The sequence below is a fragment of the Ambystoma mexicanum genome, chromosome 3q (genome assembly GCF_040938575.1).
Source record: "Ambystoma mexicanum isolate Mex_15411 chromosome 3q, UKY_AmexF1_1, whole genome shotgun sequence".
Lineage (NCBI taxonomy): Eukaryota > Metazoa > Chordata > Amphibia > Caudata > Ambystomatidae > Ambystoma > Ambystoma mexicanum.
The window spans coordinates 387050088-387064700 of NC_090926.1; the positions used below are offsets into that span (position 1 = coordinate 387050088).

At 49.1% G+C, this 14613-nt stretch overlaps 1 protein-coding gene across 1 annotated transcript; it reads right to left on the reverse strand.

The window, feature by feature from the left end:
* Positions 1 to 1144: 1144 nt before the first annotated feature.
* LOC138581868 (zona pellucida sperm-binding protein 4-like) lies at positions 1145 to 14319 on the reverse strand. Its single transcript, XM_069652846.1, has 12 exons — positions 14128 to 14319; positions 11665 to 11786; positions 10770 to 10854; positions 10515 to 10682; positions 7772 to 7959; positions 7170 to 7264; positions 4751 to 4878; positions 3017 to 3206; positions 2785 to 2929; positions 2428 to 2503; positions 1837 to 1941; positions 1145 to 1343 (listed from the first exon to the last, which is right to left on the reverse strand). Exons 1-12 carry the CDS (start codon positions 14303 to 14305, stop codon positions 1189 to 1191), a joined length of 1635 nt encoding a protein of 544 aa, XP_069508947.1. The 5' UTR covers positions 14306 to 14319; the 3' UTR covers positions 1145 to 1188.
* Positions 14320 to 14613: the final 294 nt, after the last annotated feature.

Consider the following 14613-nt stretch of genomic DNA (forward strand, 5'->3'; position numbering starts at 1 on the left):
CAACAGATGGGGGATCTGAAGGGCAGTGTCCAAATGCCAAAAGTTACTTCTTGCCCAAAACAAAGTATAAGGTTTCCACACAGCAGTGCAGAATAAAACACTGAAACCAGATACTGTTTTCCCAGCCCGGGATCGTGAATTCGAAGCTGTGTTGTCTTGCTTCCAAGATGAACGCGTTGCCCCCGAGCTATTCCCCTAACCTAATCAAAATAATGGACATATCTCTGGAAGATATTAGCAGCCAGTTTCTGTGGACTCAAGATTGAAAAATACCCATCGCTTTGCCATTGGCAAGCACTGCCTACGTGGTGTAATCGCTTCAGTAGCCTCGGTTAATCCAATCCTGAAGCAAGTACATGGATGCAAACCCAAAGATAAGCTCCACTGTGGCCATAGGTACACATGGTGGCAGGTGCATGGGCAGTCAAAGAAATTCATGCATCTCAGAGGTCCTGCCAACCAAGCACCTCCAAGATTATAGAAAGCCCAGCAGAAGTTTCCTGCAGAACTAGGGTTTGGGACAGGAAACCGTAAAAACATGGTTGCCACCTACCGCCCCCCTTGCTTAGAACGGAAGACAGCTTGAGACACCCGTGGGGTGCACACATTATAATGGGACAAAGAAATACACGGCAGTTAATAGCCCACGATTATCACAACGGCCAGCCATCAGGGAGCTGAAACACTAAAGGCCAACTTATGGTCACCTCGTTGCCTTTTACCAGTGCATACCAAGAACGATTTATAGCTTTTCAGTGGGAATTAATGATAATTGGTGGATGTTAACCCTGGAAGCATTTCTTGTTTTAAATGTGCGATTCAGAGCTTGCATTATATTTGCTGGAGCCCTTCAAGCTGCCACTTCCAAGTGAAGCACTGCAGAAAAATATTTTGTAACACAAACGTGCAAGAAATATTTTACTGAAAATAATCTATTGCAGCATTATTCAACTAATAACTCCTCGGCCCCCTGCAATTGAAAAAGTTACAAGTCCCTGGACTGTCCCTGCAGGCAACAGTTCCACAACTGGCCAGATATACAGCAAAGTACGTACCAGTCACTCATTGGCTTAACAATGGGACTTGGTCTTCAACAGTCTCCACCCCCCCCCCCCAAACCCCTTTACATAACAGGAGTCTTCAACTAGTTTATCGTTTTATTTGTTTTTTTTCTGATTACCCCCATTGCTACACAGTCACGTCCACCGTTTTACTTTCTGGTTTGCGACAATAGTTCCACAGTCCAACACTGAACATTGCAACAGCAAGCAATCCTACAGCAACCAGGGCTCCCACGATCCACTGCGGCATCACGGCTGCAACAGGTCTGACACTGCGAGATCCTAGAGGAGTAAGAACAGCAGAGTTAAAGCAAAAGAAGCACACATGTCATGTGTTGGGATTACCCAAGTTCCAGAGGAACAGACAATGATCAAACTAGTTGGGCCTAAACCACCTCCGCCCCATCCTGCCACCCACCTCCCGAGTTTTGATCCGCTCCAGATGAAGGATTCCATTAGTATGGATTGACCAATAAGCAGCCAGGTCACCATGCACTCCCCATTCACGCCTGGTGCAACCCTAGTGAACAAGCAGCTTCTGTTTAGTTCATCCACATAGCACCACAGAGGGAGTGACAGAAACTGGACCATTACAAAATGGGCCCTATGGAAAGCCAGTGAGTCGGGCTAATACAAGTCTTCATGATATTGTAGACCAGGCCGAGAGAAGACTTGCCACAAGTCACAGCTAATAGCACCAAGTGCAGAGCATGGTCTGCACTTGGTGCTATGAGACTACCAACATCTGCCCATACCCAGCAGTAAAATGGCCTACCTTCCAGCAGAAGAGAACCTTCCTCCTCACTAGTGAAGTAGACTGGACCCGGTGCTGTCACGCGGCTCATCGTCTGAGAGGTCCACGATGCAGCACTTCTCCTCCCTACAGGAGAAGAAAGTTATGCTCGCAATCAGTGCTTCTTATCGGCCATTATGCCTCTACACGCCCCCCACCCCTTCCAAATCCCCAACCAACAGCATCTGGTCATCCAGATGTACTGCCTTTTGTGAAGAGAAAATAAAATCTAAAGAACATATTCCTCTAGGTTCAAATGAGTCATGCTACCTACCCGTTGAAAATCTAGCTAGGGCTGTTACACCCCTACTGGGATTTATGCTCACAAAGACTGGGCCCCACAACAGAGGCTTGCACCAAATGCATCCTCCCAGGAACACGTCTGGACAAAATACTAATAAACCCCAACATGCCCACCCATATGAAGAAAGGTACTCTGCTCTCGAAATATCCAATCTTTAAAGCTTCTGTGCCAAAACGACCCAGTGACCTGCTGTCAGAATGTGGCCACTAAGGTGTACATTAGTCTTCACAAGACTACACAGGGTAGGGAAGGAAAGCAGCTTAACTTACTCCTAGATGGGCAGGCGGTGGAGCAGTCCCCGGCCACCGATGGGACACACACTGAGGCACTGCAGTGAAAATAGATCTGCAAGAGGAGAACTGTGTAAGAGACAAGCAATCCCAGGCATGGGACAAACAACCGTTTTCTTATATTGTGCTTCACGCCGGACTCCACCCTCTAAGCAGTTCCAGGACTGGGTACTGATCCCATGCTGCTCAGTGTAGTCTTAAGACCAGAGTGTTGACCCACAGCCATCCTCAGATAAAATAAAAACACAATATCCAGATAACAAAACACTTGCCCAAGTAGCAGATCACGAAGGGTGGCATGTAGTACAAGGATAGATATCTGCATTTACTAGTCACCTGTCCTCTTAAATTGAGCTGCGCATTTTCCACGAAGGTGAATGTGCTGACAGCGAAGCGCTGGTAGTGTGATGGGAACCGGAGCAGAGAAGTAGCACCAACAGTGACCAACAGCGACTGGTAATTATCCCCAGGAAAGGGACACCTGCATCAGAGCAAACAAGACAGCAAATTACAGAAGAGTCTAGCACCTTCCTCTTGCATGCCACGCATTCGATGGAAATATGGTCACCTGTTCACCAGGATGGGCCACTGTGGCTGCTGCATGGAGTTGCTAGAATGGGTGGCCCAGCACTCGGACAGAACCAGCACCAAGCTGGGGTCTGTTCTCTGCAGGACGCGAACCTCCACAAAGACTGGTTCACGAAGGATCTTCACCACAGGGTATTCACTGTCAGAGTAGTAGGAGCCATAGGTTTGCTCTGAAGAGGAAAGCAAGATTTAGTGTTGAACATGCAGCTGAATGTTGGTAGAGTTAGGAATCTGGAGTCTCCTATAGTTGCCACCAAGGTCAAAACAAGATTTATCGCGAGTCTATAGTCAATATTTTGACACAGGCATGACCCATTCATAACCTAGGTCAGGAAGTGGCCCTGAAGAAATGAGACCCTTTTGGGATATTAACAAACCATTTATTCTTCTGGGATAGCAAATAGCGCATCAACTTGAATGGTTGCAATTCTTATGGACAGGCCCGGCAAGATGTTAAACAGCCTTGACACAAGAATGTCACTGGTCTTCAATTCACATACTTCCCTGCTCTGAAAGGAGTGCTTACAGACAGGACATTCACTGACCTTTCATATGAAGGTGTTAGTACCAAGTTAACACGCATTACAGTTGTTGGTCTCCATTGTCACTCCCTGCACCCAGGCCTGCTAATGAACATTCTTCAGTATTCCACCACCAGCAAGGTGTAACAATGGTGATGCCATTGCATGGGGCCCTGAAATTTGCCACGGCCAGAGGCTTTTGATGAACGTTTTGTTCAGGAGTTTCTTCCATAACCATCACAAGATCCACTCGCACAATAGAGATCAGCTTCTCTCATAACACATATGTAGTCTACCCATGGCACACCCAACCTCTGGTCCTCAAGCCAGCATTCTGGAGACAGGCTGCAGACCATCACTGCTATGCAATCTAGCGTCTTGGGATGAAGCCTGCCATTATGGTGGGTGTTCTACTACATTTGCACCAGTAATGGGTCAACACCATTCGACAGTATTCAGCTAAACAGCAGTAAGACTTGCTTCTCTAGAAGACGGTTTGTTAATGCTCCACAGAGTGTGTGTGTGTACTATGGTAGTTTGTTTCCGCACTGTAGCATTCACACAGTATGCTATAATCGGCCAGACAGACATGCATGTAGATGCATAGAGGACACGCCATGCACCGGACACTACAATGCATGAGACTGGAGTAAAACATGGTTGGCCCATCAGCCATTCATCCTTCCCGGATCAATAACCCCAAGTAACTACTGAGGACACCAATCATATTAAGTTGGCAATTTAATACTCCCTCTTGTGGCACCATTCTTCATAGTGACCTTCATGGGAAGAAATCTAGCACCACATCTCCTAAAGCCAGGGGCTTATTGGCCAATTAAGGAAGGGTTCTGGCATAAATTTAGGGCCAAACAAGATAATACCAAACACATCAGTGTTCATACGCTTGCAATGAGCGTTTGCATGTGTCCAGATCGCTTACCAAATTTACAGAGATCACCTAAAGAAAGGTTGTTCCTTGAAGGAACAACAATGAAGTCAACACCCCTGTGCCCCCCAAATCCACTATCGGCTGACATGAGGACGAGTCAGACAGCCGGTTTGAGAATGTGCAATCCAAAATCTCCATCCTAAAAAACACCAACGGTTGCTACTGGTTCGGCTGCAGGGCCACCAGAAACCATCTTCTCCACTACAGAGCAAGAAGCACGTGCATCCTTTCTGGAGACACTTACCTTTCGCCAGTCTCATCTCAAGGACGAGGGGCCCCGGGCTGCTGACTGGAGCGGGTGGTGGAAGAGTGAACACCTCCACTTGCAGGGGCAGAGCACCGCTGGCCGAGAAGCTGCAACGCACAGTCAACCTAAGACACGGAGTCAAAAAACGAAAACCTGCAAGTTACTCAAGCGAGTAGACCGTGCTAAACGGTTTGATTATGGTGGGTTATCAATGATGCAAGAAGGTGACCTAGGCAGTACACCTGTGCCAATGTTAGATCTTGTGATGGCCGGCAGGCTCCTGCATTTTTTGCAATATGTAAAACACTCATGACAGATGGCCATACAACAAAAATCAGCTTGGTTTTCAGCTGCGGAAATAAACCGGAATGCATAGTATTTGAGAATAAACAATGATCTACAGATATTCCTGGTTGAAGTCAACCTGGCCTTAAAAACCAATGTGATTTTACAGGTCTGAGTTTTGGCGCCACAGGAGAAAGTGTGGTGAACCGAGGACACCATGTGCTGGGTGTTGGAAACCCACGTGGAGGAATCAGGACGACATTTGCAAAGCAGAAGTGACAGAAGGCACAACACAATGAGAACAGAGGCACACTGTTGCCCAACTCGGGTACCCAGGGCTTCTGAAGCATCAAGACAAAGGGCATCCGAAGGCCGTTGGGGAGGGATGAGAGGAGTAGTTGCAGGGGGGGGGGCGGGGGTGCTAGGGGGCAGGTGATGTCCAACTACAGGTCAGCAGCCAAACGTACAGCAGGCAGATGGCTACAGAAGTCGTACACGGCAAAATGGCGTGGTCCGAGCTCTTGCCCTACCATAAGTGTACGAGAAAGTACACGAGCAGAATCTACTTGACTCGCTCTTAAAAGGACGCTGACGTTGGTCACTATAAACCCTTCCGAAGATAATGGTCTTGCATGTGAAGTAAGCCAGGGACGGTTCCTCCAGTGGCAGCTGGTGAATTTAACAAGGGGAATGCGTTTGTCCCAGATATGCCACAGCAACCGAGCCTACACCAATCAGGGTTGGGGGGGCGGAATCTCAAGAAATTTGAAAGAACGGGTTAATCGTGATGCCCGCCCGCACGTACAAGTAGAATGTTCACACTGGCTGTGTCCATACCACCTGCACCCTTGTATCCTAATATTCGCATAGGACAGTTCGCTTTGTGCCTAATGCTAGTAATGATACATGTCCATGTTTATTCTGCTAATGCATGGCAGTACCCCACATAAGAACAGCAGGTCCAAACTGGCCGCACTAAAATAGCCACAGAACACTCATCCCGTTTGCTTTATCAAAGATGCCCAATAAAGTCATACCACAATAGGAAATGGCTGCTTTGAAATGCCAGTGTAGCTAGTAAAGCAACCATGCCCAGTAATACATGCCACGCATGGTGCACCAGCGCCTTGCCCTCAGAAACCACATCATTAATGTGATTATGCCGAGTGCGATGCACGAGGGGGGTGAGTAGGGGGGGGGGGTCAGGAGCTGAGGCCCAAAGCGCTTCACAGGTACACATTGTTTGCATGTGAGGTGCTAGGGGCCCCAGTAATGGCATTTCCCCTCCCCCCCCCATTGCCCTCCAGCACCTCACATGCAAGGCACGACCGACTGGGCTGGCATGTCATACAGAAAAAAAAGCCATACCTGCCGGTCTGCACTCCAGTGCCTCCCACTCAATGCTTGAGGGGGTCAGATATTTTTTACTGGAAATCTGAGATGCAAATAAAAATTAAATGTCCCCGGGTCACAAGCTCCTCATACTCAATGGGGTTGTGTGTATGCCAGGCACTGGGTCAATGGCATTTTTGACCAGATAAAAGAAACACACCTGTCCCCTGGGCACCATATCACGATTTTGGCCAGTAGGGAGGGGGCTTGTGATGCAAATTAATTTTTAAAATGCTCTCTACACTTTCTTTTGACGTCCACTGTGGGCGGGTGCCTGCCACGAACCGCCAATCCTGTTCAGCGACAGGGGGCCCACCACCCCTTTGAAAATGTATTTTGAGGAAACACCGTCCAATATGAAATGTGTGAAGACATTTCACCTGGTGCATGAGGCCCACCTCCAAGTACCCAATTGCATCTCTTAGTGGCAGTTCAAATAAACCCCCCCCCAAAAAAAAAAAAAAAGTACAAATAGCACAGCTTAATACAGTTTCCAACTCACTAACTTTACTATGCTACTGCTTCAACTCAGCGAGTCTCGCACTCAAGTATTAAGTCAAGCAGCAGCATGCAACTTGGAATTACATATCAAACATAAGAAAAACTGTACCCCAGCACATTAAACACCATCGTGTAATGGAGTAAAGGACTCCCAGGCTTTGGTTATTGTAGTAAGCCTGCTTTCATTGGCTGACCATGCAGCTCCGCAAAACCACGTAACTGCCACAGCTTCTCTTACCCAAAGGTGCTGTCCCTGGTGATCGAGGAACCACTCCAGCTCTGAAACTCCTGGGATGCCTCCAGGCGGTTTTCGTAAACTAGATGACCATCGACCTATATGAAGAGAAAAGAAAATAAGCTGAACCATTAAAGGCTAATGCATCCATTCAAGCAGCTGCCAATAGTGAAAGGAAGACGATAGCTGATCCTGGGCAGAGGGGTGGCATTAGCTCTTGGAGTGGAGAGGAGCGTATGGAACCACTTAAGCCAATCTACGCTAGTGGCTCAAACACACTGCTATGTACAAGGTCAATAATACAGGGAGTACTAGGCGATCTCCACCTCACAACGAACTTTCCCAAATCTCCAGCCGGTTTAGATCTGCTAAACCAACAGTTAACCCTACAAATAGCATCACGTCTACTTTCTTGCAATTTTAAGCATAGGCCAGGGCATCTTGTGCCTTTTCATGTAGTGTGCTTTCCAATATCCACGAATCTGCAGATTCTACAGCACGTCCCTTGCGGCTTAACCGTGTGGCAAGTTGACTGTGCTCCAGATTTTACATAGCATTGAAGGCCCCAGCTCCCCACATCATGCCTTGGGGTCCCATGAGCTCACCTGTGAAGAGCCACCACAGGACAGAGGGAACTGGTATACCAGGAACGCCCCATTCCGGCTCACGTCCAGGCCCGAGCACGTACTGGTCACACTGACCAGGCGCACAGAGCCCAGGTTCAGGGAGGGCACAGTCACTCGAGCAGAGACAGCGATGACGGCTTGGCCTTCAGGAGTGCAGTAGGCAGTCACTAGAAAAGAACGGAAATGAAGTAATGCCCCATGCCACAGCAGACGTGGATGCAAAAAAGAATTTGCTATTCCGTGGACGAGTCCTCGAACTTGTCAACCACGCACTGCCTGCAACGCACTCGGGACTCCACCCATCTGCAGCTCCTCCTAGAGGCACTGAAGAACAGCTCACATGGACCCGCATCCTTGCCTACAGTTGCTAACATTAAGGAGATTGAATTCCACCATTGCCCCAGACAAAATGCAAATCCCGAAAGCAGCCACAAGACTTTCTAAAGGAAGAATCGCTAGAACCTCTGGACATTCAACAGCACGCCAAATAAAAAAGTAGGTTTGATCTGCATATGCAGGAGTGATTGTGAAGCACTAACTGCAAGCCAAACCACCCAAGCGTCTGCCTACCCAGTCATGAGCAAGGAACGTCTTGACAGACGAACTACAACAACACTGGAACACAGCCACCCTACCATGAGAAACTAGTGTAAGGTCAGTCCAAGGCTGGCCAGACAGTTCACCTGAGTCACTCTGCAACAAGTTCACTCTATCCTTCCCCTGATGGAAGGCTTACACAGGATCAAGCTCACACTAGGCATCCCATCCGGGGAAGGATACGATACGGCATTCATAATGCACCTAAACACAAGTGTTTCAAGACACAACGAGGCAAGGGAGGGGGAACATAGGGAAGACATCTAGGCAAGGTGTCATTCAGATCGTGCAAGTGCAGGGGAAGGGCAATAGAATTAATAGAGCAGTAAGTAAAAGTACGGCCAGCTGGTGGCAAGTGCAAGGGCAGAGGTCAAGTGCTGGTAGGGGATTATATGGATACAGAAACCAGTCCACAAGTGCAGGGGTTGCCAGGGAGGCAGTACAGGTGTGCAACTGATGGGGGAGGTGGACCTGGGCCTGAGATCAGAAGGTGGCCAGGTAACCAGTGCAGTCAGCCAGAAGTTCAGCAGGGGAGAGAAGGAGAGAAAACAGATGCAAAGAGGAAGGTTTTGAGGCGCTTCTGGAACCTAAGATGCCTCTCAAGTTTCAAGGAGGCAGGGATGCTGTTCCAAAGGGAGGCCCCAACCGAAGAAAGATCTACCACCAACTTGTTGCATGAAGAAGCGACTAACCCTGAGGGAGTTGGAGGCAGATGAGCGAAGAGCTCGAGAAGGAAGATATTTAGGAAGAGAGAGTGGAAGGTATTGCGGCCCCAGAAGGCCTTGTGGACGAGGCAGAGGGCTTTTAACTTAATCCTTGCAGCCAGTGCAGGGATTTCAGGCCTGGAGAGATGATCCCTGGCCTTGAGGCCAAGGACAAGTCTTGCAGTCCTGTTCTGGATGAGTTGCAGAGGGCAGAGAGTAGAAGCAGGCATATTTAGAAAGAGGCTGGTGCAATAGTCCAGCCTAGAGAGGACCAGAGCTCTGGATACAGTAAGGTTCTGGGGGGGGGGGGGGGTGAGAGAAGAAATGAATAATACCTTGTAGGAGGTGCAGGTGGTATTGTGACCTGTTAGAGATGTCGGAGAGAAGGAGTGTGGAGTCGAAGATGACCCTGAGATTTTTAGCCTTGCAGGTGGGAGCAGGAAGAGGGCCAAGTGGCCAGCCAGAGAGCGATAGGAAAGGAAGGAGCGGGTGTGCCAATTAGGAGAATCTCGGTCTTAAAAAATTAAGGCAGAGGTCATTGGCGGCACACCACTCCTGGATAGCAGACAGTCCGAGAAGAGAGAAGGAGAGGTGGCTGAAGGTAGACTGAAAATGAGCAGGGTGTCATCTGCAAAGCACTGAAAGTTGGGGCAGAGAGCAGCAATATGGTGGGCAAGAAGTGCCAAGTATTGGTTGAACAGCCAGGGAGAGAGGTTAGACCCCTGGGGGACACCACAGGAGGAGAGGAATGACCCAAGTTGGACCTGGGATGGTCGATCAGAGAGGAAAGAAGTCTGCCAGGGCATCATGGAGACAGTTGATAAGGATGGCATGGTTGACCGGGTCAAAGGCAGAAGGGAGATCAAGTAAGAGGATGACACGGGGTGTTGGAATCAAGGTTGGAGAGCAGGTCTTCACAGATGTTCAGGTTCAGCTGTTTCAGTGCTTCTGGCAGCTCTGAAGCTAGATTGATGGTCATGAAGACAACCAACAGCTCCCACTAGGCATCCTATGCTTAAGGATACACAGGATCAAGGTCAAACCAAGCACCCCATCCCTTGAAGGATACACAGGATCAAGCATCCCACTATTTGAGAGATAGAGGATCAATAGCTTCTTCAACAGAAGAATAGTAGTAGAAAGATTAACCGTCTAAGGTTTTGCATAATGGCAGCCTATGTTGAGGCACAAGGTAATGACTGAAAGAGGTCCTGCCAAAGGGGATGATGCAACAGTATACCCTTCATACAAGGGGAGCGGAACATGCATCTACCCCCACCTCCTCCGGAGACACGGCTCTACAGAAACTGACTACAACTCGCAATTGACAGCCAATTAGTGTGGGGGATTAAGGTTTTATGTATAGGCTACTGGGTTTCAGGCAAACATTATGCACTTCTGTAGCAGTCAAAGACACCAACCTGGACTTCCAAAGTAGCAGGGAGTTGTGGAGTCCCTAGGATTAGAGCAGCAGCCGTACTTCACGCAGACATCCGGAGAGACCATGGCAGCACCACAGGACAGTCGGTCCGCTGTACCAACTGCAGCGCACACATCTGGAGCTGGTGCATCCATGGCTAGAGAAGAATCTGCAAACAAGGCGTCAAAATGGAGTTTACTGCGCCATGAAGCAACAGAGCTATGCCCTCATCCCACCCCTTCAAAGGGGAACTTACCAGGCAAGACGGGGCACTTCAGCTGCTTTGGGAGATCGAGTCCCGGTAAAGACGGCACAGCAAGGGTCATGGTGTACTCTCCATCCTGAAAGAATGCACAAATCGCTCTAAAGAGGATGCAAAAGTGTATTTGGAGGACGGGCTCCCCCCAGAAGCAGAGTCGGTGTAGTGCACACATTCAGCGAGGACTTCGAACCCTGGCTGACATTTTGCAAGTAGTCTTCAACCCAATAAAATGCTGGTTAAAAACCACTAGAGCTAGCATGGAAAGCTAATGCACAGGGTAGGCAGACGGATCCACCCAACATTTGGCCCAGACAGGTGAACAGGCTAATTGCAATTCACCAATCGCCGCTTAGCACGAAGGAGGGGGATCACGTTTTACCCCAGGTGCTTAAACCCATGTCAAGAGGACACACCCCACCCAGCTTTGCTGCCCAACGCCACCCAGCTGTACCCCGAGGTCAGCAGGGGGCTCTGCCAAGACCAGTTCAGGCGAAGCATTAGTCCACTGAGGCCAAGACCTGGCTTTACACTATGTATGCAACTTCCTCAAGCATTGCACTGGCTACAAGTAGGGTGTCTGGGCAAGTGCCCAGAGATATGGAGGAATGGGGGTAAGTGCCCCGGGATATGGAGGAATGGGCGAAGCGTGGGGGAGGCGGGGGTCGAGAAATGTTCACATGCTTTGCCAATGGTAGGGCCAAGGTGATAGACCATCAAGTTACAGAAAACTACTAACACCACCAGAGGTCTCACTCGTTCACGTTTGAATCCCAGAATGTACGCGAGGACTGCAAGGTCATGTAATTTCTATGACATGGTAAGGGCACAGGAGTGGCAAGGGTTCCCCAATCCCCAGCTCTAAAACGCACATGGTTCCATAGCTCCTTACCCGCTTGCTTACATAGCACCCTGTGTAGTCCGCACCAATGTTTACAGAGCCATCTGGTCGCCGACTGACCCAAGTCCCACAGTCAGTGTCGTTCTGGAGGATGACAGCCATACCGGCCTTGTCTGGTGGGGGGAGGTAGAAAAAAGAAAGCAGTTATCCGTTTTGAAGCTCTGGCGTGACTAGTTGCCAAACTAGACCAGCAGAAGCGAAGTCCACCGCAGCTAAACCCAAATCCTACAGGTGCTTTGCTCACCACCATCTTAATTTAGTAAGCAGATTACATGTGGGCGAACAGCAGCATATTATAGTGAATGCTTACGCGAGACCAGGTTATTAAGCTATACAGACCAATTTACCTCCCAACCCCTCTCCGATTAGCTCCACAGTTCATGGATGTCCCTAGCCAGCATTCTCCCCCGCCCCCACTCACTTCAGTGCATCGACAAGCCAACATGACAGCAACGAATACAGGGTACACACCGAATTTATAACGGGCCTAAAGTGTTTCAGTGCATGACGAGGCAAGGGAAAGGGAACAGAGGAAAGACACAACGATCATACTAGGCCAGGTGACATGAGTTCACACAAGTGCAGTGGAGGGGGGTAGTGCAATACAGATAACAGTAAAATAAATAAAAAAAAGTGTGCTGGTGGCAAGGGTAAGTGGAGACATCAGGTGTGCTGGTAGGGGGCTGTAGGGATAGAGAACAGTCCCCAGATGCAAGGCTTGCCAGGGGGGCAGTGCAGGAGTGCAACTGGCAGGGAGGGGACCTGTGCCCGAGATCTGAGGGTCACCAGTGCAGTTTCAGCCAAAAGATCCGGAGGGGAGAGGAGGAGAGAAAGCAGAAGCAAAGAGGAAGGTCTTGAGGTGCTTCCGGAAACAGATGGTTCTCCTCGAGTTTCAGAGAGGTTATTCCAGAGGGAGGCCCGAGCAGAAGGAAGATCTACCACCAACTCGTTGCTTGCAGAAGCAACTGACCCTGAGGGAGTTGGAAGCAGATGAGCGAAGAGCTCGGGAAGGAAGATATTTAGGAAGAAAGTTGAAGGTATTGAGAGGCCCCAGAAGGCCTTGTGGTCTTTGCAGAGGGGTTTGAATTTAATTCTCGCCACCACTGGGAGCCAGTGCAGAGATTTCAGTCCTGAGAGATACGATCCCTGGGCTTGAGGCCAAGGACAAGTCTCACAGCCCTGTTCTGGATGAGTTGTATCGACGGAGAGTAGATGCAGGCAGTTAGGAAGAGGCTGTTACAGTCCAGCCTAGAAAGAACCAGAGCTCTGGAGACGGTGAACTTCAGGGGATGGGGTGGAGGAAAGGACAAATACCTCAGAGGAGGTGCAGCTGGTAGTGTGACTTTATAGACAGATGTGACAAGAGAAGAAAAGTGTGGAGTCAAAGATGACCAATGTTTTTAGCCTCAAAAGTGGGAGCAGGAGAAGGGCCAAGAGTGACAGGAAAGGAGGGTGCAGGTGTGCTGATGAGAATCTCAGTCTTACTGGCATTAAGGCAGAGATCATTGGCAGCACACCACTCCTGGATAACAGAAAGACAGTCAGAGGTGGCAGAAGGGAGCCTGAACATGAGTTGAGCATCATCCTCATAGCACTAAATGCTGGGGCAGAGAGCACCAACCCCTACCAAAGGGGAGCTCTCAGAGCCAGGTTAGCGATTACACAGGAACATAAAGGTGCATTTCGGAACAGTGTCAGTGTCTCCATTGCAGTTGTAATGGAGGGTTCGATGGATTATGCATCTTCAAGTGTACATCATGTGTGCCCTCGCATCTGTTCCTTGCACTGACATCCTGTTCAAAACTGTCTTTGCGAATGCTTGCATTTACTTGTTACCACCACTGACATGGTCCCACTAAACCAGACACAAACAAGAACTGTGCCTATTGAAACAGCTGGGTCTCACAAAACCCACTACCGAACCTTGAGTGACTACTGACAATGGAAGACAGGATCCCATTAAGCAAGCCTTGGTCCCCCCAAAAAGTTGAGGGAATGGGGATTAACAACGCTAAGCACCCTTACCTGCTCGTAATACTACTTGCAAATAGAAGCCCCATTCTATTAGTTACGCGGCCACTAAACAATTATACGATTTGTAAAATGACACCAAATTAACTGCCCAGATCGCTCGCTACAGAGACCTCACTCGTCTCCACCCTGTTCAAGTCAGCTACTGTACCAGCCCCTTCTCCCCTAGCGTACTTCATCGTCCTCTGAAGGACTTTGAAATACGACTAGCATTTGGAGCCCTACAGGGGGCGATAGTATTATGGTCCACAACACTACCGTTCACCACCAAAGCAACATATTGTAGCACTTTGAAACAGCAGCAATCGATACGTTACTGACCATAAACACATGAGCTCACTAACTTACCAACAGCCACTAAAAATTACCCCCAAAGAAAACCCCGGTAAAACGTCAGTTACAATACATAATAAGCGCACCCACCCTCAACAAACCCAGCAAAGGGGGTGCCGCTTCTCAGTGGAAGACTGAGCTGCATGCTGTGTGGCCCACAGCTCAACTTGGGGTTGTCCCCAATGGCCAGTAACGGGCCTGCTCCCAGCTGAGCCCCACAAACTGCGCCAAGCAACAGGAACACGCCCCCAAAGGCTGCAGAAACCATCTTGCCAGCTGCTGAATAATAGAGACCGGCGCCATTGCCGGCTTCTTATACACTGAAGGGAGCACAGGTGGGCGGGAACAGTGGGGTCCTCATGGGAAGCAGCTGCGGTGCAGACGAATGCCAGGTGAGACATATCAAGCAGTCCAGCAATTTTCAGAGTTCATCAAAAAAAGCACACGATAAGCAGAGAGCTGGGCGGTACAATTAAAAATCAAAACACACCCGACCAGCACATAATAAAATAATTAAAATACGTCACAATTGTTAGGTGTGTTTTGTGAACAGCTTTGTACGCTTGTCTCAACGTC

Coding starts and splice junctions, on each gene's coding strand:
- LOC138581868 (XM_069652846.1), bottom strand. CDS start 14,305: ATGGTTTCTGCAGCCTTTGGGGGCGTGTTCCTGTTGCTTGGCGCAGTT. Junction 7,265..7,771: donor CCTGTGGTGGCTCTTCACAG/GTGAGCTCATGG, acceptor CTCTTCATATAG/GTCGATGGTCATCTAGTTTA. Junction 2,504..2,784: donor AGCTCAATTTAAGAGGACAG/GTGACTAGTAAA, acceptor CTCCTCTTGCAG/ATCTATTTTCACTGCAGTGC.